Here is a 22,373-nt window from a genome sequence, read left to right on the forward strand (position 1 = left end):
TAATGCTGCGGCACATTCTATTGATAGTGACATATTTTACGCCGTGATTCATCTGCAACTTCATGCATTATGACACATGGATGGCGAGGTGTGGCAAGGGATCGTGGAAAATAGCACATAGTGATCTGACCCATGTTTGAACATAAAAAGATACACATCAATCTCCCCTTTACCAGATCTCGAAAATCGAAAGATGTGGAAGTTGTAGGAGCAGAAATCTAACTTATAAATTCTGTATTGATAGGCATTAAATGTCTCAAGAATGTTGACAGACTGTGTCGAGGACGCGTCCATCACGATGTGTGAAAATGCTAAAGCTTTAGCTTAAATTCATGTTTGGATGAAAAGAAATAGATCGCAGCATATATGAAATTAGCGTGTTCTATGGTTTTCGTTTGTTTTAATTATTCTGCGAGCTTTGGGAGCGACGATTTCTCTTCATTTAAGAATTCGGCCAAGTAGGCGAGACTGCTAAGAAATGACATACTAAGTTTAAAATTAAGATGTCACAATTAATCGTCCAGATTTTACAAACTTTCACATACTGCATGCATTAAGAACAAAAGCAAGAGTTGTGAAAGCAGGCACAATCTCCTTCACATCGTTTTACAGGTAAATCAGAGCAAAACACAACCACTAATCTCTCTCACTGGAATCCACGCGAAAAGGCGTCCTCCTGTAGTTCGTGGCGCAACGCACTCTGGTAAAAAGTGGCGCAGTGCATTCTGGTTAAATAAGATGCATTCTGGTAAAAAGTGATGAATTCGAGAATTTGGATCCCCTTTTACATATTCTTCTTAAATCCCGTTTATGTTGCTGCTCGCTCGCTACGCTCGCTCCGCAGCAATTATGTTTTCCCCTGGCAGGTGCATCTTGCCTGACAACTTTGAATTGAACAGAGTGAAAAACAAATTAACCAAATAATATCTTGTGAAAACCATAAAGCACTGACACTTTGATTTCACCTTGAAACATAACTTGCACTGTGATTAGTTAAACAGTAGAACAAGCCATCATGATGATTATTAGGGTTTGCAGCTGTTCATCTCACACCTTATTGGTTTTCCCTCACTAATAAATATTCCACAAATAATTCTAAGTACTGCCATTCACACTTTTCTGATATACACTGTAAAACAGCAGGATTCAAACAACAAGAGCCATCCTTTCAATAGTGGAATTACTCTTACCTATCATCTGGGTCAGTGGCTTCCCCAGCAATATTGCTTGGAAGACCAACTTTTGACAGGAAACACAAGCTGGGATCTGCTCGCATTGTCTTGTAATGCTCATAACCTGATAAGTAATGGAACAAATAATGAGGCAGGTTGGTTTTCTAATGACAACCTTAAGCCTACAACCAAAGATATTGCAAATCAACGACCACTGAATTAGTGCTAAATTGGGATCAATTGCTCTTTGCACGATTCAGTCTCAGTTCAAAGCACAAAAAGCTTTTCTAACCAGGGCTAAAACTTTTAAAAGATATATATATTAAATGAGATTATCAATAATCAGAGTTAACTAGGAGATCTGCTGTTGGCCAGCAGGTGATCGCCACGGGCATGCATAGTTGTGCCATTGCTGTGCAGTTTTGCCCTTGGTCTTGCTCTGCATAGCTTTGTCGCTTTGCCTTTGGTTTGCCCCCTCCCACCTGTTTCTTGGTTCATGGTGGGCCCTTGTGTCCAGGTAGGTACAATTATTCTCCACTGAGAATTCAGTGTGACAGGTGCTAGGGGGAGGTGGCCTGTGGGAGGTTGCCATGGTTACCCCCTTATTTGCATTTTGCCTACACTTGCTTGCTCATTGCCTGCTTTGCTGTCAATTGGCACATACCCTCCATTTTGAATATTGCTTCTCAACAAGTTAGAAAAAAAACATCTAGTCACCTTTTGGCAACCACAAAAAGAAAAAAAAAAACAGTTGCCAAATGCAAAAATATAGTCACCTGAAGGTATAACAATCAAAATAGGACTTCATTAGCATCATTATTCAGCTTCTGGTTGGCTTTTGGCTAACATACAAACACTCACCATACTTGTAGACCCCAACCAAAAGTGATTTATCACATTCCTCATCCCACCAGGTGGCTGGGGGGTCTCCTTCAGGAGGGTAGATGATTATGTCCAAATCACTAAAGAAACAAAAAAAATCATAGAAATTGAATACGATATGAAAAATAATATGATATGAGAAAAGAGTTTCAGAATTCATCAGTTGCAGCACAAAGCAGTGTGAAATGTTCAAGCAAGGTACACAATGTAAGGTATACAATGTAATAATAACAATAATAATAACAATAACAATAACAATAACAATAATAATAATAATAATAATAATAATAATAATAATAATAATAATGGGCCTTTTGCAACAAACAGGCTCATGGTACAAAATCCACCATGTAGGATGGCAAAAGAATGTGAAGCCTCCAGAGCAAAGCAACTTCAACCAGTAAAATTTGGCTGTTTCTTTGTTTTAGACATCGTGTGACCATTTGTTGCAAAAGATCATCTGGCATGAAATAAAAAATTCTTAAGTAAACAAGACAAATAAGAGACATTTTGGTCCTAGAAGCAAATAAAAGTAGTAACCTATCCTAACGTTTCCCTCTGCTATAGAGAGGCAACATCACTCTTGGCTTGACAAGTACTTCAAAACATTTCATTTACTATATATCATCACCAAAATGATATGTAAAAAAAATACAAAGTAACTGTGGTAGTTCAATATTATCCTTGGTACAACTTGGTATCTTCCTTTGTTTCATATACATTACAATAATTATATTACCATACACCTAAACATAAGAAAATACCAAATTTGAACCACAACATAGGCACTTTCCCCAAAGTCCCAGCTTACCAAGCGCTCCATACAAATCAAAGGAAAAAGAATTCACAATAACAAACCTTGCATTGCATCCCTCCTTTATCTTGGGTCCAAGTTTTCCAATCACTTCATGTCTCAGAAAGTAAAGCAGTTTGACACGCAAGAGAATCCTTTCAGAGAAAAAAAAAATTTGTAAATGTGAGGCAAAGTTAAACATGGCATTGACATAAGCTCCATGCACTGCATGATTGCAGTAACTGCGGTGACATCTCTTAGAAAAACATAAATTGAAAGGTTTCTCCAATTGAGAAAATTAAACTAATTCCAATTCTAAATCTCAGTAGAAAGGAAAGGTACATGCAATCTTACTTGTTGCAGTGGTGTTGTAAATGCTTCTTGTACCCTTCATCTAATATAAGAGTCTCTGGATCACATGTTCGCCACTCACTACTGACTTCAAGAAGAGCAATGGCACTCTTGTTCTTGTTTGTAGTCTTGCCCTTCTTGTTTCTTGTCTTGGTCTTGCCTGTTGCTGGTAAAGGAGTGTAAGTGGCATCTCTTTCCTCACTGGGTAGTCTTTCTCTGGTGGCAGAAGCCTTGATGAGATCTCGAATAAAACCCTTTACTTTCTCATCCCCTTTGTAGTGGTGGAGACAATAGACCAGTATGGTGCGGGAAATTGCTTCAACATCTCTTTCTGAGACCTTGGTCTTGAATCTTCCAGAAGTAATCACATCTTTCCACTGTCCCCAGCTAAATCGATAAACAATAGATCTTAAACAATTATACAGGATAAAGCAAATATTCTTAACATCTGTTGACTAACACAAAGAATAAAAGCAGTTTTTAGCTCAAAAAGAGCAAAGAATATTGTAATCAATGGATGTCAACAATAGTTATGTTGATAAAATGCCAGATATTGATCTAATTTACACAGCTCGTTTATTCATAATGCTAACATAATAAGTCTGGTGTGGTTTAAATTTCACATAGATTTGAACTTTTGAAACCATTGTGTTTTCTATTTTACTTGGTTGGGTACGAAACATCTATAGGTACATCAAACAGCTTACCCATAAATGAGCAGGTTCTTTTCCACTCGGAAACATTCCACTCTGGTCCAAGATGATCTCCGTGGCAAAGGTGCTTCATCATCTTCTTCAAGGTCCAAGTCTGACAGTTCAAAATCCCCATCCTCATTGCCATATCTCTTAGTTTGTTTCCTTTGTCGTGGGGCATCAATGATGCGATTATCCTGAAAAACATGTTATTTGATTACTTTCTCCCTCAAAAAGTTTGAAAGTCACTTACAAACCAATACATCATAATTGCAATGTTTATAGCATTGTTTAGGAACTAACCCATTTGAGGTGGAAGAAACTGTCCAAAAGATAGGGCATATTTTCAACTGTACCAAAACTTCAAGATACATTTAGTATGTGACTGAGCAATTTAAGTTCAGCAGCACACATTTTATTCCAGATCTGGGCCAGGTTGTTTGAAAGTCTGTTAACTGTAACCCAGGATTAAAAGCTGACTGAAGTATTTATTTTCTTTTATGAAAATACTTTCCACTGCTTATGTTTAGTGTAGTTTGAGATTATTCAAACTCAAAACTGAAGGACAAACAATATACATAGAGAACATCTCACTCAAAAGTTATGAAACTGTAATCACAATTCCCGCTAATCTTGGGTTAGCTTAATTGGGCTTTGAACAACCCAGCACTGTGGTCTAGATAATAGAAAGAAAGCAAAAGATCTAACTTCAAGGGGGGGGGGGGGGGAGGGGCGAAAGTGTTTTACTTCCACAATACCTGTCTTGACCCTCATATGACTCATATTCTTGGGGCAACCTGTAATCAACCCATTAATATATGGGCAGGCCTTAAACTTCAGCTGTATGGCCTACCTTGTTCATGAGATCAACATCCAATTCAGCTTTTTTGGCCCATTTCTGCCAGAAGTCAGGGTCATCAATATCAATTTCCTCTTCACCTTTGGATGACACAAAGCTTGCCTACAAGAACCCAAAAAGGACAGAAGGTTATAAGTATATCCACCACAAGCAAGTACTGTAGGGACTGAAGGCAAGGAAGCCTAACACCCTGATATGGGCACACCACTTGATAGGGGCACCAGTTACAATGGACAGGGTACCAACCAAGGGACTCTGATAGGTAGCTGAAAACAAATCACTGACAGAAACATCTTCAGTCCTTCATTTAATTCCATATTATACAAACCGTTTGCTTGGACATAAATCATTACCACAAGTTAAATAATGATCAAACACTTTTAACACCTTCGCAAAAGTTGATCCCTTGCCCTGAGACTCTAGTACGACGACCTGTGTGCGACGCTCAAGAATCTGATCAATGTCTTCTTCACAAAATCTGCTGAGGCAAAGGTATAAGAGGTTACAATGTTACAGATAATATACTAAGAAACCACATACATTACAATATGAGAAGACACTTACTTTGAACTGTCATCATTTTCTTCTTCCATGATCGCACCATAGGCACCCTTTCTTAGCAAGTCTTCAATCTCTCTCTTGGACAGTGATTGCTGGAGAGCATAAGGTAATCAATAAGTTTACTCTAATTGACCACTCTTGAATTAACATACAACAAAATTTTCATAGATCAATTTTCACACCAAATCATCATCATAGAAACAGTTTATTACACCAAGTTCCAAGGTCAGCATTACAGTTCACAGTTGTCCACACAGACAGAAATAAGTGTAACTGACTTTGCTATTGCTCCTAATAGTTTGATAGTAGTTTACTTTGATTGGGTGAAACAGTTTAAACAAGGTTTTCTTGGAAAACAACAACAAAAAAAAACTACAGTGTGCAGCAGACGCAAAACCATAAAATCATTTAAAATTATCTTTGATGAGTTATTCAAAATACATTATTGAAAGCTACCCTTCTTGTAAGTTCTTACATTGTTACTTGCATTCTCCTTGGTATTCATGGATTGCAGCACAGCCTTGTCCAAGCCTAGCTTCATGCTTGCCCTGTCAAACATTTCACGCTCATAAGAATTCCTAGTGATGAGCCTGTACACCTTGACAGACCGGCTCTGTCCAATTCGATGACACCTTGCCTGAGCTTGAATGTCATTCTGAGGATTCCAGTCTGAATCGAAAATGATAACAGTGTCTGCAGCTGTCAAATTAATTCCTAACCCTCCAGCTCGTGTGCACAACAAGAAGACGAAGCGATCTGAGTCGGGTTTGCTGAACCTGTCAATAGCTGCCTGTCGGAGATTTCCTCTGACACGTCCATCTATCCTCTCATATGGATATCTCATGTGAACAAGGTAGTCTTCCAGAATGTCAAGACAACGAACCATTTGTGAGAAAATAAGGACTTTGTGTCCACTGGATTTCAGTTTGGGTAAAAGTTTGTGAATAAGGACAAGCTTTCCTGAGGCTTCAATCATGATGTTAGCGTGTTTGGCTGTCTTTTCAACCAGTGACAAGTTATGCTCTGAAAGCACTTTGTCCTCAGCACCATTGATCAAGAAAGGATGATTACAGCATTTGCGGAGTTCCATCATGGTGTTCATCAAATTTGGTACATTTGCACTGGATGACACTCCCTTACTTAGGAAGGCAAAGTTTCTTTCCAGGATGGCTCTGTACAGCTTTTTCTGGATGGTGGTAAGTTCAACCTAATAGGAAAGTTTTAAAATAAGAGTATTACTAAGACAGGCCTTGGCCATAAGCTAAAACTGCAATAGACCAAGGCAAGAATTAGAAACCCACCTCTATGATGGTTTCTTCTTTGGGAGCAATGTTTTTCTCAACATCTTCCTTAAGTCGTCTCAACATCATTGGTTTCAAAAGCTAGTCAGAAAAACAAGCAAACAAAAATATATTAGTGAACACAAATACATCAAAAAAAATTGCAAGAGCAGCAGCTGTTGCCTTTCTGGTAGACTGATGTGTTTGGAAAACAAACAGATAGATATCTGAAATTTTCACCACTTTATGATGTAGTTCACTCCTCTAAAACACTCATTGGTTAAACATGGCATCCTCTTGTAGATCATTGTCCAAATATGATTAAAATATGATTACAACTGATTGGACTTCATATCAAAAGAAAAAACAACTTTCCTTATTCTCAAAATCATGCACTTTCTTACTTTTTTGAACTGATCATAGAACAGAAGGACAAAAATAAATTAAGAAGTCAAATGATTCTCAAAGTTCAAATGAAAATGAGTTATAAAATAAGTCTTACATTATCAACACACCTGTTTGAGTTTCTCGACTTGAGCCTCCGTCTTCAGGTCACCAAACTCCATAAGGAAAGCCACTTGAGAGGGAAACTGAGCTGGTTCTAGGAAATTCAGAAGACTGAACAGTTCATCTACATTGTTCTGTAGTGGGGTTCCTGTCAACAGTATTCGATGTTCCTTAAAATAAAATATCAGTATTTTAGTTGTGCTACTGAATGCCTACATTACTTTTTCAAGCAGGACACATTATTCTTTACAAAAGAATGTCTACATCGTACAATATTGTCACACAGGCATCAAGCTTCCACTTCAAACAATTAAATTTTACATGAACAAAGATGGTACAATTTTAAGAAAACATTAAAAATAGCTGTTACTGTTATGCTGGTATTTTCCATTAGAACTAGTTTCTAGCCAACTGGTAAACTAGATGGTCATTTCACAAGCTAAATCTGTTATTAAATCAGAGACAAAAGAAGTCATCATTTAGTATACCATGCTCAGGTTGTTGAGGCCCTCCAGTAGTTTGCAGTTGCGATTCTTTAAGCGATGCGCCTCATCAATTACCACACATCTCCAGGGCACTGCGCTCAATTGCATGTTGTCAGCTAGTTTGAGAGATAACAGAGCAAAACCATCTTGTCATTTTAATGTAACTTTTAACAGATTTCTCAAGTAACTTCACCTGAACTATCTAAAATCAAACCATCTGACTTTTGCAGAAGGTACATCTACATGTAAGCACAATGCAAGCCATATAATTGTGATCAATCTTTACACATCAATGTTTATGTAACAGATGTTTTTACCTATGATTATTTCATATGTTGTAATCATTGCTTCAAACTTAAACAATCCAGAATAGGGTTGGCCCTAGGAAACAGAAACAAATAGCAAATTATCCTCTTCACTCAAGCCAGCAATTCTATTAGCACGCAAAATTAAGAATGTTCACAAAGTTAGTTTCCCAAAGAAAAGCTGAATAAAGGTAATCTTCCAAAATGCATATTGACTGAGATACAGCAAGTTGGATGAAAAGTTGCCTGTTCAATACCCCTGATCTTGAGCTAACGTTTTCACCACCTAGCTCTCTGAATTAGTATATAGGCTAAAATAACTTCAAAAAAAATCCCTCTCCAGTTTTGAATTTCATTATCTGATTGTGCCAGTTGTACATGTACATCAGAATATCTCATGACTGACTGAAGAATTCTTACATGGATGGTTGTAGCATCAGGTATCACTACCATGTGCTGATGTACATGTACGAACACCAAGTAAGCAAATATAACTTACATTTTCATCTCTGAAGTAAAATTCATACTCCTGAATCAAGTGACGGCTTGATGCACTAGAAAGACAAATGAAGACCATAATTATGTTAGTTTCACAGTTACTCTTTAGAGTTCAGAACAATAGTAAAAATACTATGATTGATTTAAAGCAAAATGCATCAGAAACACATCCTCAAAAAAAGACAAAAGGGCAATACTTTGTCCGCTACACTCCAACAATTTAATATGTTACGTTATTTGTGTATTCCCGTTGTTGTAAATTATAATATTACTTTGTCCTGTACACGAAGAGCAACTGACCTTCCATGATAGACAACAGCATTTATGTCACTCCAAGTCTCAAATTCCCTTTGCCAGTTAGAAATGGTAGAGAGTGGTGCTATCACAAGAAATGGCCCCCTGACACCATACCGCTGCAAACAACAAGTATTTTCTCAGCTTTTGTACAGTCATGTACAAATGACCATAGCTGGTCACTCACACAGCTTAAGAGAATTTTGGAGATGAAAATATGATCATGAAAAAAGCTAGAAGTTAGCTTGTCACAGAGCAAGACATGTTCTACATTGTAATTTTAATCACATTCATTGTAAAATATTGCAGTCAGACGATCTGGATTTCAGTGGAGTGTTAGTTCATTTCAAAAATTAGTCATTGGCATGACTGCATCTACCATCTGACTGACATTTCCAAATCTGATAAATCTATACTATAGTGTTTGAAGAAATAACTTAAAGTGCACCTAACCCCAAAAATTTTTTTTCGCTAGAACGAATCTACTTATTATTTGAAATAGTTCTGCGAAAAAATTTTTGGATTCCGTTAAATCCTCGATTTTCTGTGCCACGACAAAATCTCGAAAATAGCTCCAAAACACCGCCATTTTGTTTCACGACCGAGTTTGAGGAGAATGGGTCCAGCGGCTCTTGTGACGTCTACCCAGGAAGGTTGGATATCTCATTTCCTCTCATCTCCTTCAGGATGGTGCAATACACATTCGAAAAGTGCGCAGAAACGCCTTCCAGAGGTGCTATCGGCTGTTGCAGCAATATTCTAGATTTAAAGAAAGGTATACTGTACAATTTACTGGCGATGATCGGCTAATGGTGCAATAAAGACGTAAACGATGGTTGATTTTGTCGAACCGAAACAAGCGAACTGAATCTGTGAGAACCATTGAAGAACTCTCACTGGAATTTGTTCCGCAGACTTTCGAACGCTGTTTTCATAAATTTTCTGCTTAAAGCTAACCAGCAATTTGTAGAAATACCACCGACAACCTATATCTTCCAATCCCGCAGTATTTATAACATAACCAGCAAAGTTGTGTGATCCGGTCATGATCAAGAAGCGTTATACTGATACGTAAATAGATCGCAACTGTACGCCGCCAACCAACACTTATTTCTCTTTCGATTTAGATGAAAGTCGAAGATTAATCCTCTAGAATTACATGATAACAAAATTGTTAGACTCACAGAGTTTTTCGAAGGTTTGGAAATCAGCAGTGCGACAAAGATTCTGTGCAATAGCGTCGAAAATATGACCGCGTAACATTATCTGCGGACCGCTTAGGGAACACATCCTTTTCGCTTATCCGACGAATTTCACTGCAAACTTTGAGAACAATTTACATTGGTTATTTGGAGTTACGACTTAAAACGTGTGACAATGTGAAATCGGTAATTGTATGAAATGTTTCCTTCCACCTTGCTTCCCGCAGCTTCAAAAATACAGGTCCAAACAATACGATTTTCAATCGATCGAAGCCAATGTTTTGGAGGTCATCAAGTCTCGAAAACTGCAACACGTACGTCGCTCTTATAAACATGAAGCATTCAACTGAAAGTAAAACACAAACTGGATTTAACAGAACCTTGACAAAATACATTCTCGGTAAGGACAAATGTAAACGGGCTATAAACACGCGTGGGAATCTTATATTTAGTTGACGAAATTACCATCCAAAGTAGTCCTTGAGTTTTCTTTCCTGCTGTTCGTTTGCCTGCTCCTCCACTTCGTATCTAGCTTTCCATTCCTAATATACAAGCAGCTCGTCCGCAAAGACGTCTTCCCCGTCGTCGCTTGAAATATTGCAAATTGTTCTCAAAGCTCTAAGCAGTGAGTTCACAGTTGTCGAACGTGCTCGATCGAAGTTTATTTCGGAGCCTTCCGAATCGAAACTTAACTCTGACTCCAGTGACAAAAAAGAAATGATTCTGAGACAAAACTTGGACGTTTTAGTCCCAAAATACATCGGAACGATTAGTTTTGCATTCTATTTTCTCGAGCAAATACAGTGAGTTGACTGAGGCGCCATTGTGTTTGGTTCCTGGGTAGACGTCATCAGGTACCGCCGCCCCAGACTTCCTAAAACGCGGTCGTGAAACACTTAATCGCGACTTTGAAAGGGCACAGAAAATCGAGGATTCAACCAAATTCAAAAATTTCTTCGCCCAAATGCTTCAAATAAAGTCTAGATTTGTTTTAGCGAGAAAAAAAATTTTGGGGTTAGGTGCACTTTAAGTTGGAATCTTCTTTTCAACTGTAAAACACTCACCTGCATTTCAATAAGAAATGAGATCGACTGGATAGTTTTACCAAGACCCATTTCATCAGCTAGAATGGAGTTTTGCCTAGATTAAAAAGAGTACAAAGTTGACTGTTAGCTTACAAAACCTAAGGTTAAAATCTATTAGAGTCACAATCAACTCTAACACCCACAATACAAGGATTTTCCTCAAAGCCACAAAGCATATACATAGTTTTCATGAATAAAGTGACAAATCAAACGCTTAAGGTGGCTCCATAGGGTAATCATTTATGGCGTTGCTCGCACAAGTGTTATGTTTTGAATGCTGTTTTCGCATTCACTTTCACACCCAGTCCTTTCAAACTTATTACATGTAATAATGAGTGATTAAATAGCGTTTTGCTATCATCTCTGTTAAAATTTTGGCCTTAAGTCTTGAATTATGAATGCCCAAACAAATGTGTTTTTTACTGTTTGTGTGGCTTTATTTGTGATTTTCTTGAATTTTCTAAGGTGAAATCTTCCAAAATTTTTACAACGCATCACTTCCAGCAGGATATGAATTTCAAACACAAAAAAAGTCGGGTTTGTAAAGGCAGTTTTTTCGATTTTTTCAAATTTATGTCTTTTACTGCTGCAAAAAATCTGGTCTTATAGATTTCCCTGAAAAACGAGCCCTGACTAAAGTAAAATATTTACTACCAATCTGCCAAATTTTAGGGAATTTCACCAAAGGAACCGTGAGAAAATTCACTGTCAGTTTTGCTTTTTGTGCTCATGTTGACGTCAGAAAATATCAAAAAACACTGAGGTTTTGCTTCGAGCGAGCGCAGATTACTTGAGCTTTCATCCTCAGCGTGCATGCGATCGTAAAACTATAGGGAGCCACCTTAAGCAAGGCAAAGTAAATGTTTACAAACATAATCAGCATAAAGGGAACTACAGTAGACTATGATTGCATCAGTTGAATTGTTTACCTGTTACACCAGCAAAAGGTAAGCCAGTTTACACCTTCTAGTTGATAATCACGCAATGTATTACCATCCTTGTACACTGGTGTTGTGTCCATTTTACACCATTCGTGAGGGTATGGGCGGGGACGAAACTACACAGAAAAAAAGGTTTATATTGAATTTAAAGAGAACGTTTTGGCGAGTTGATTTCATTTGGTTGAAGCAGATGATCTGTAGAACTACAGCTGAAGAATTTAGATGCATATCAGATAAATATGTGTAACAGTCCTGTGAATTTTTATTGCTTCATGTTACAGAATCAGCTGAAGTACCAACTATACATGTATACATAGGCCCTATAGCTTGTACACAAAAATAGGTCATTTTGCCTCTTTACCTAAAACTTATTATGTGTAAATGACCATCTTTTATTTGAAAGAAATTGAACAAATTAGATGAAACACATTTTAACTGAATTGGCTTGTAAAAAGACTCATTTCAACACAGAGTCCAAGAAAGCAGCTAAACAAATGGCCTGGTTGTTTTTATGTAATATACAGTATCAAACATGTTTCATCCCACGTTCAAGGATGACAAGGATTGGACTTTTTTTTTTGAAGCTTGAGGCATTTGGAAATGTGATAAAACAGTGGTTCATGTGTTTGATCTTCTCAAATGGATCTAAATCTAAGAACAGAGACATGAACTTATACAACTTCAATATGTTAATTAAGAACACATTCAAAGCACATTCTCAACACTCCTACAGTTATTGTTTCTTGTTTCAACTTGATGACTTATAATAAGTTTGGGTAGTTTTGAAGGAAAACTGTTAGATTTATTCTCTGCTAGATTCACAGTTTTTGTTACAATAGAACTTACTTGTCTTAGTTGCATTGGTGGGAGTTCCTTAAGCTTTTGAAACTGTTTGATTTTAGCTTTGTCCACATCAGCCTGTTGGAGAAAAGGACACGCCATGAGTATAATGGACTTATTGGTCGAATTTATGCTAGGTACAAATAATCCGTCTGAGATGAATTATCCGTCTGAGAATGGTAATACGTCTGCTTGAGACCAATGAATGGTCAGCAAAGATGAAGTATGTGCCCAAATTCATCTTCAGCTCATTCATCAAAACAGACCAATCACCTGCAGACAAATTTGAGCACATAATTCATCTTAACACCAGATTTATACTTTTTCTGTCTTAGATGGATAAATCATCTCAAATGGATAAATTGTCTCCTAATATAAATTTGGCTGCAAATAATTTGTCTTTAGGATAAATTCAACCATTGTTACATAATCAGAAATGGGTCTCTTGACAACAATAAATTTAAACATCTTAGAAACATGTGGCTGAAAACTTGTCCAATTTATAAATTATTTGCACAATTACTCCCTGAATTGTACTCGACTCAGTGCTCAATTTCCATATTCTTACCCCTAATGATAGACGTTTCTACGCTTTGCGATATCCACCACTAAAAACTGGACTCTTGAAAGCTCAAACATTTTTCATTTTCCCTTGAAGGTTTGAGTTTTGTGAGTTAACTCAGTTATGTTTCTTAAATGACAACAGCTTGGAGTACCAAGTGTCCCTTAACTTTGATAAAAAAAAAAAAAAGAAACACTGATAATAACAAGCAAGAAAAATTCTTCCAGCTCATTTTCAGGTGACTAACCTCAATTTCCCAAGTGCTTTCCTCATAAGGCTGTGAACACCATTTCACAAGGTAGTGTGTGATTGGCTGCAACAACAAAAAAATTGGAGATTCATTTCTTGAATGACATAACTACTATTCACAGTTTACTGCATCCGAGTGTAACTTGAACATAATGTACATCCAACAAGTCCTTTTGGACAACCTAGTCCTTTGCTTAATTGCCTGAAGTTTATAAAATTTCCTGATCTTGTCACATTTTATATTTCAGTTTATCTATCTATATAATACCTTAATTGGATATCTGGCTCCACTAGCCCCTACTCTATATAATTTAAATTTAAACTTTACATTTTTGTAAGAACAAGTACAAATAAAAGCTGATGTGTACAGTTTTTTGGCTTCAAATGATAAATAAGTGTAGTGCTTACATTTACGGTTTCTGTTAATCCTATCTGCCTGCTATGGATTAATTTAATACATAATATTTGGACATGCAGACAAACATAAACACCAGGTTGACAATGAAAATGTTTGCCTGCAACACTCAAGTGCCCCTCACATTTTTTTCCTTTTAACCTTTAATTTCTTAACTGCCCAAGAATAAAATCAAACATATTTTTTAACTTGGAAAAACCAACAGAGTACACTAGAGCATGAGATATCTTTCACTTGAACTGTCATAACAATTTCTGCTGCCGGTAGCCATTCTAATCTGGAGGTGAGGAAACAGAAAGTAGGAATTCTGTCGGATGCGGGGGAGAAGCTAGCCTAAATCCAGTCTGCACTATTATGCAGCTGTGAACAATAAGAACTAAAGTTTAACCAATGGGAGTATTCTGAGATATTATTACTCTTTTAAAAGTCTTTGTAGTCCCTGTTGATGGTTAAGAAAACTTCATTGTTTTAAGTTTCGTTTGAGATAAATTCAACTACACCTATAAAGCCTTTTCATTATAGCCTGAAACAACAAGTCGGAAACTGACATACAGGTTTACAATACAACAGCAAATCACTTTCTAGTTTAGGATGTTAGGAGTGAGTTACTTTCACTTGACTGATTTGAATCAAGGAAGACTGAGTTGACAAATATATACAAGCTATACACTTGATAACAAATATATGCTTGTGGTGAAGTATTCTGAAAAGTAATTCAGTTACTTGTCTGATAAGCATAAAATTGCTGTTGGAGGTTGACCATCTCAATGCAATACATTTGATATTTACTGCAATGCCATGTTCACAAGGGTACCTCCTTCCCAAACACCAACAGATATCATACAATTATGAAGAAGAATAAATTTAATTGTTTGTTCAACCTAAAAAAGTAACACCCTTGTGAACAAACTAATTCTACACAAAAGCAAACAAAAGGGGACAAAGATTTCAATATTAAAGTATACCATACAAAATCAACAATAGTGACATGAAAAAAGCAATTTGCTTGTCTCATGTAAACTAAACTTGTCTAGTCAGGCATGTGTGACAACATAAACACCTGCAGGAAATGCGCAGTTGCAATTTCAGAGATGACACAAAAAAGGTATTACCCCACGAGACAAGCGTCACTTCACATTGATTAAAACAGTCTGACAGTAGTGGGTTATAGCATATGATAATGTAGAAATACTGTTCAAAAAGGTGTTTGAATAGTATTTTTATTGACCCTGGTCACTGGAGTGAAACTCAAACGTGATATCCATATACAGATATGGCAGATAAAATTGTCAATGAGTATGCTGCCACTGTTGACATAAATCTATTCACTGATCATCAAAGAAAAGAGCTGCTAACTTGGTGGTATTGAAGCTCAATCAGGAAATTTTGTCAAGGCTTCATCAATAAAGGTAATGTGAGAAAAACTGTTTTGTGAATTCTCTAACCTAAATTGTGCTTTAGAAGTAATATTGACATCAAAATAATATATTTTATGATTTACACATCCAAGACAACAATAGCGTGTAAGAAAATCAAAGTAAAACACCCTATAAATTAAGAGCCTCTTCAACAAAATGACACCTCTTGATGAGGCCAAAAGGTGTACTGGAAGAATTACAAGTATTCTTCAAAAGAGAAGTCAAACTCATGACCAAGAGGAAGAAAAATGCTATATTTTAAGCTTGAAAGGCAGATCAGAATTAATTATTCATGTTCACTAAGGGGCGAAGTTTACAACATTTGCATATTTCTTAGACATGAATTATGGAGTCTGGTTTATTACAAAGCCAAAAAATAGCTCCCCTTTGTACTGGTAAACGAAAAATCTGCGCTGTTTTAATTGAATTGTTTGTGATGTTATGTACGTAAATACTGTAAAAAAACTTTTCATAGAAATACTGCAACTCAAAGATCTACACTTTAGAAATGACAACTGTTTGCTAGCTTTCAAAATCTTGAAGCCACACTTTAATTTTAATTAAATCTTTTGTAAAGAAGGCAAAACTGGTCATCAGAAAATAGAATCAATGATCTCAAACATCTGTTGAAGATGTGTCTGATTCTAATCACTAAATCTTTTATTCTCTGGCAGTCCACTACAGGACACAGACAAAAGCAAAAATACTGCCAATTAAATCTACATAAATAGCAACAATATTGTTCCAAGACAAGCTTATTACGTATTCTTTTCTAAGCAGATTAGGAAATGTAAAGAAGAAACATGGCTTTTTTAGGGAAGATTACAAAGATTAACTGTGTCTATTTTTGTCTCACAAGTGACCCAGTTTTGTTGTCTAACCAATACATGACCTTGTTACCGCAGACATCAATAACTTTGACAGCACGCGATAATTACTATCTATCAAACATGTGCATACCAAGATATTTAGATAGCACAGACTTGAAAACTGTAAGCCAAAAAAGCCAATTTTATCTTTAGGAGCAAATAAAGATTACCACCAAGTGTGTATATAAACATGACCTTTAAAATCCTTTAAAAACTCAAAAGTTGTCAAGATAACCCAGGCATAAAACAAACTTCTTATTACAGCAACTGTGTCACGCACACCTGAGTTCGGCGGCTCAATATTCTGTTTGACTGTTACAAATTTTGCTTCCTATACCTGTACTGATTCCCTGAAATGAGTGCTAACCTATAATTACTTAAGTTTTTATGTCAAATTTCAACAATCCAATCCGGGAGCAAACAAACCTCTAACATTGCATTTATTTTGCACAGAGTACACGGTGTAAATTAATGTGTCTTATTCAGTTTGTGACTTACCTCACCAGAATTTTGATCAACTCCAGTAGACATATCTAATACACGGTCTACTTCAACATAATCAGGATTAAAGGGCTCTTCGTCAAGCTGTTGGAATAAACAATACCAATGTTTGTTGCTGAATGAACAATGTTTTGATGTGAAACCTGAAAATTAAAAAACAATTCAAAGTAGTTTACCTATTCATTAACTTCTTTTTTTAAAAAAAATGGACATACCTCACTGAAAAAGGTCATGGCGTTTTGCTGTTTGGCTTTGTATCGTTTGATTTTCATGTGTATTCTCTTGTCTCCTCTAGCCAATTTGTCTGCGGTTGCCCATTCACAGTGAAGATAAGAGCTGAAAGAAAACAGAAACCAACATTTATGTTAGATGGTTTGTAATAAAATTTTACAACACTCCACTTAAATACAGGGAAAAACTCTGACTCACTAGTTCTTAAACTTGACCAAGAATTCCTCATAATTTCCAAGTTCTTCATCCTACAGAACAAATTGGACACATGCTTTTAGTTTATAGGAAAGGTGGATCTACAAAAACTGGGTTAAATACTTTAACACTGGAAATTTTCAGCAGGTCATAGTTGGGTTTTATAAAATACAATATGAGTAACCCTACCTGTTTTGTTCTCATGGCCAATATTTTCTCAACTGTTGTTGTCTCTTCAACTTCAGGTCCCACTGGTATATAGCCTTGACCAGCACTGTCACCTGGGTATGCTGCCTGCACGCCACCTTCAGCAGGCTCCTTCTCTCCTTCCTCGTCAGACAAGTTGTAGTCAAAGTCGTCCTTGTAGGTCTTCTTCTTGCGTTCTCTGAGAGATCGTCGCTGAAAGTAGTCGAGTATACAAGGTGAAATTATACTCTGAAGTTGAAGTAATTCACTCTGAAATATTTAGCTACTATATAGCACAAATACTAATAACCATGATCAGATTCACAAAATATTTTTTCAACTCCATTGCTAAGATTGCATTAAAAAAAGTAGTTTTCTATGTCAAATTTTAAGAAGACTTTCAAACTTACAGTAATACTGGAAACATGATCCTCTTCAAAATAGCTTGGAGAATTTGGTGGTGAAGGTTCAGCATCAGATGAATCTTTCCTGCTCCGCACAGGGGTTGGTTTTGCCAACACAGTTGCTGGTGGCCTGAATTTTAATAAAGACCAAAGCCAATCAGATTGTTATTATTATCTGCCCTTTCAGCATGATGCAAGGCACAAGGTAGTCTGAGAATCAGGCTATTCTAAGGGGACAGGAAGAAAATAGAACAAAGAGGGCAAAGGTGAATTCCTTCCCCTTCTCCCTTTCCCTTGGGAAGACCTGGTATTCAGGCTAGGAATAAGGCCTCAAGTCATGCAAGTTAAAATTGTGACAAAAGGTGTTTCTGTAACAATAAAAGTTGCATGAAAATGTCAGTGCATCCTTTGACAGTTTAATGAATACTCAGTGAATACTATCAGATATCTGTATATCTGGCTGATTCTCCCATTTTTGTCTATTCGCAATAGAACATGTTTCTTTACCATTAAAAGGCAAATTATTCTTGACTGTTGGCTTAACTACATAAAATCATAGTTTTTCAACTTTAACTTTACGAAAACATTAAGACCCCTTGTCCTTGTTTTCTATGAGCAATAGCCAACTTAGTTCTGCCTTGTTAACCACACACATTCATCTGTTTAAAAAAAAAAAACTCAGGCTCATGATTTAATTGCTAATTAGATTGCAGAGCTTCAGTAGAGCCACCAATAGAAATCTAGGTTAATGATAATAATCAACTCATTACCTCCACAACAAAGAGATTTGTAACCCTACATTTAAAGGCGTACACAAAGAATGTACTATACCTACTTAGATGACACACAGAAATTAACAGGAAAGAAATCAAAACACAAAAAATGTTTCAAACTGAACCTTGAAGTCTGTGAGCTCCGTACTGGTGCTGGTTTTTGAACTATAGAAGGGCCCAGACTAATAGGGTCAGCTGGCATAGGGTGCCTAGTCAAATCCATCATTCCAGTGTTCACTGCTGTTGGATTTCCCATCACTCGCTGGCCTGATGACATTGGTGGAAACCCTGGCATCATGGGCATGCCATCACTGTTATGCAATGCTGCTTTAGCCATGGCTTCTACAGCAATTCTATTGGCTTTCTCCTGCTGCCTTTGCTGTTGTATAAACCTCATTTGATCATAGTTCTGAGGTTGAAAGTTTGGCTGTACCCTTTGTTGTTGTTGCATTGCATAGATTTGATAAAGCCGCTGAAATTGAAATTGCAACTGTTGCATTTGAGATGGCTGTCCCATTTCCCGCACTTGCTGGATCTGCTGCTGGATTCGCTGCATTTGAAGCAAGATTGCTGATGTCTTGACCTGCATCAGGTCTTGAGGGTCTGACATCTGCAAGTTGGTGAATGGATATCCAGGCTGTTGAGAAGTTGCCAAATTATGCTGGTTTCCTGGGGTAAACATGTCCTGGTCAACTCCACCTGCAATTCCACCATTGAAAGCAGCATATTGTGAATTTTGAAATTGTTGCGAATTGTAACTGGACTGGGGCGAATTCTGACTCATAGCCATGGGTGGTCGAGACCCACTTTGAAAAGGATTATAAGGAAAATTTCCATCCCCTGCACCTGAAAGTGAAGGTTTGCTTTGATCAATGTCACCTGCATTACTAGATACTAAGTGTTGTAGTCGACTTTGTCCCCCCAGCTCTATTTGCTGCTGGCTCCCTTCTGAACCTTGCAGATGTTTGTACAGTGCTTGCTGTGGACTGATTTGCTTTTGTTTCTGTTGTTGATTCGGCTCCACAGTCTTAGGGCTTGTACCTTTGGGAGAAGAGCCGGAGTAAGGAAGTGAAGGTGACTGGCTCTGGTGCTGAAGTCTAGGAGACTGTGAAGGCCCAGTGGGAAAACGATCTGGAGAGGAATTCATTGGCGATTGATTGGCGAAATGCTGAAGCCTTGGAGAAGACGATCGCGGAAACCCGTAGCCAAATGGTTGTCGAAATGGCGATTGTTCAGATCCCTGTGAGAATCCACTATAATTAGGGGAGCTTCGTAACGGTTGGCCACGAGGCCAACACATGTTTATCTGTGATGGTGAACGAAATTCGGAAAACTGTTGTTGTGAGGACGACTGAATAGAGTGAAATCGTTGCGGCGATGACGATAGTAACGGATCGTTAAAATGCTGGAGTTTCTGCGAGGGCGGTAAGAACGGAGAGCCTGAAGATCGATCATCGAAATGTTGAAGCTTTGTTTGATTTGTGTTCGACGGCGACTGCGATTGATATCCTGGAAAAGACGCTGAATGCTGCAGCCTTTCCTGCAGTTGTCCTCCTTGGCTTCCATGTGTGCCGAGCGTTGAGCCGAGACCTAAATCTTCCAAGCCGTTATTGACGCCATCGAATATTCCCAGAAATGGATCCGCCATGATGGGTCATCGGAGATGGAGCCAGAACCGGTCTCCAATTTTACACAGTGCGTTGCAAAATGTCCATCTTCATGTCCTTTTTTCGATCGTTTCGACACAACCTCCTTGAAGGGCCATGGCAGCGAAGGGTGATTGTTAAAGATGACTACTCTATTCGCCGCCGTCAATGAAGCCGTTCTGAAAAAGAGAAAAGGTCACGGAAGATGAACTAAGTTAAAGACCAACAACTCTAATCCTACGAAAACTGTAGAAGAAAGTCAATTAATGGTAATACGATATGTAAACAGGGGAAAAGCAAAACGACGGAAAACGGGCAAAGTACACCTCCACAACCTAAACACATAGGTACGAATGAATGAATCACGAACAAGAGGTTTGCGTAACACGACATCGCCGTAAATTGCATTGCATGGTCCGCTATCCTACGGAATGCTCACCAGTTTGGAAACATTTTTATTTTAAACTGCCAAAACCCTTCGAACAAACGGTTCAGTACTCTTGAAAAGCAATGCAGTCGTTAAAAGAAAGGCCACTTTCTCTTAAACAACTTGAAATTCGAAGTTAAGTGCGTTCGTGTAGAAATACGGGCACGAAGCCGGTTCAGGCATCACTACAAACCCGATAAAAAAATTCCCCCTGTCAAAACCTATTATTATCTTTACAGTTTTCGTTTACTACGAGATTCAATTACTTTGACAACCTCCAGTCGAGAGTTAGAACCACGAAGCAAGAAAAATATTCATACAAGTGCAGCGAGCAGGGAAAAACAAAAGCTTTCATGCCAAGTCAGGCCAGGTGGAGGAAAGTTGTCCACAATAACAATGTAAAATTCGTGTTCACTATACTGGTTGATTCATATGTGCAAATTGATGCCTGTCCTCGATAACCTGAACAGTTTGAACCAAAAAGTCTCCATAAATCCTCAAAAGTCGAGTACCCTTTAACAGCATTTAAGTGTGCAAACGCCAAGTGGTAACGTCCATGCTTGTTTGCAACGTCAAGGAACAAAAGCGAAATGTGGGAAACACGAAGGATATTTTGGCTGCCCTTCACAAGCGCTCCAAGTGAAGTAATTGATGTCATACAGGGTCAACAACGTGATTAAAACATGGTCAAACACAAAAACACAACACTAACCTACAGAAACTGCAGTCTACACAGCTCAAAGAATGGAAAAAGGCCGACCAAAAATTCCTGTTCGATGAATAAGCGAAAGGTTTTGCGATGAACTCGAACACGAATATCATGCTTTCACTGGCCACCACGTTACTACCTGCTGACAGCCAATCAGAAGATAGCTTTTAAGGCAAGTTCCCGGATGAGTGGGGGGTAGCATATATTACAGAGGTCACCCGGAGGGCAAGTTTGACAAAGAAACACATTTCCCAAACTCAAACCATCCACAAACTTCGTTAGCTAACGGATCGGAGTAATTAGGATTATTTGGCTGGGTCTGGCGGATAACTGGATCATTAAAGTCTTTGGCGAAAATGACATCTTTTATAGCAAACACGATTTCAATACAAAAAACGGCATTAGCATATCAAATCATCTTTCGGAGGTTATTGTGTGACAAGAACAATGAGCCATTCTCCTTCCATTGAAGAAAAAAAACCACTTTTTTCAGTTAAATAGAAAGCCCGTTTTGAATAAGTTAAGTCCCAAGAGCAGTCGTGAGAATTTTCGAATGGCATCGTCGAAAAAAATTAAGCGACGATTACATAACACACAAAACAGCAGAAATCGTTAAAAACCCTCCGGCTAAAATATTAAACGATCGAACACCACAAACGTGACAAAAATTATCTTGAGATATTTCGACAGAACAAAAACATAAATTACGGTTGGGAATTTAATCTCTTCGATGTTGAAATTCTTCTTAAACTTTTGATTCGTTAGATTTTTTTCAGGGTAACGTTACTTTACACGGTCACGAGAAAAAATCGGACGATTGAAAACATTTGCGTAGCGATGTGCTTGCAAAATAAACACTGCCTGAGTAAACTATTTTAAGGACAAACTATTTGGAAACTACTATTTTTTTTGCATGTTCCATGGCTGGGTCAGTTTTTGGAAAGTGCCTTGTTGTTTTATACTTCTTGCTGCAAAAATCTTAGGCCGACAGATTGTAGAGAAGCTGTTAAACCAAAACCAAGATTGAATTTGTTGGTGGAT

At 37.6% G+C, this 22,373-nt stretch overlaps 1 protein-coding gene across 3 annotated transcripts in view; it reads right to left on the bottom strand.

Annotated features, from left to right (window-relative positions):
• LOC145466299 (ATP-dependent chromatin remodeler CHD8-like) overlaps positions 1–21,763 on the bottom strand; it is a 33,500-nt gene extending 11,737 nt beyond the window's left edge. Inside the window, exons 1-26 of one of the 3 annotated variants that reach the window (XM_081450003.1) lie at positions 21,336–21,763; positions 18,676–20,375; positions 17,784–17,907; positions 17,377–17,586; positions 17,191–17,240; positions 16,977–17,097; positions 16,759–16,845; positions 13,557–13,622; positions 12,754–12,825; positions 11,896–12,023; positions 10,946–11,021; positions 8,686–8,798; positions 8,387–8,441; positions 7,900–7,963; positions 7,586–7,698; positions 7,106–7,267; positions 6,612–6,692; positions 5,786–6,517; positions 5,314–5,402; positions 5,137–5,230; positions 4,744–4,851; positions 3,906–4,087; positions 3,202–3,585; positions 2,913–3,002; positions 2,034–2,134; positions 1,191–1,296 (exon numbers count right to left, since the gene is read on the bottom strand). In XM_081450003.1, coding sequence (XP_081306129.1) covers positions 1,191–1,296; positions 2,034–2,134; positions 2,913–3,002; positions 3,202–3,585; positions 3,906–4,087; positions 4,744–4,851; positions 5,137–5,230; positions 5,314–5,402; positions 5,786–6,517; positions 6,612–6,692; positions 7,106–7,267; positions 7,586–7,698; positions 7,900–7,963; positions 8,387–8,441; positions 8,686–8,798; positions 10,946–11,021; positions 11,896–12,023; positions 12,754–12,825; positions 13,557–13,622; positions 16,759–16,845; positions 16,977–17,097; positions 17,191–17,240; positions 17,377–17,586; positions 17,784–17,907; positions 18,676–20,198 — 4,931 coding nt within the window. In that variant the 5' untranslated portion in view covers positions 20,199–20,375; positions 21,336–21,763. Of the gene's footprint in view, positions 1–1,190; positions 1,297–2,033; positions 2,135–2,912; positions 3,003–3,201; positions 3,586–3,905; positions 4,088–4,743; positions 4,852–5,136; positions 5,231–5,313; positions 5,403–5,785; positions 6,518–6,611; positions 6,693–7,105; positions 7,268–7,585; positions 7,699–7,899; positions 7,964–8,386; positions 8,442–8,685; positions 8,799–10,945; positions 11,022–11,895; positions 12,024–12,753; positions 12,826–13,556; positions 13,623–16,758; positions 16,846–16,976; positions 17,098–17,190; positions 17,241–17,376; positions 17,587–17,783; positions 17,908–18,675; positions 21,300–21,335 lie in introns of those variants that run through there. The other 2 variants (XM_081450005.1, XM_081450004.1) reach the window with 2 other exon arrangements.
• Between the last annotated feature and the right edge of the window lie 610 nt (positions 21,764–22,373).

This window comes from Orbicella franksi, chromosome 13, assembly GCF_964199315.1.
Source record: "Orbicella franksi chromosome 13, jaOrbFran1.1, whole genome shotgun sequence".
NCBI classification, from domain to species: domain Eukaryota; kingdom Metazoa; phylum Cnidaria; class Anthozoa; order Scleractinia; family Merulinidae; genus Orbicella; species Orbicella franksi.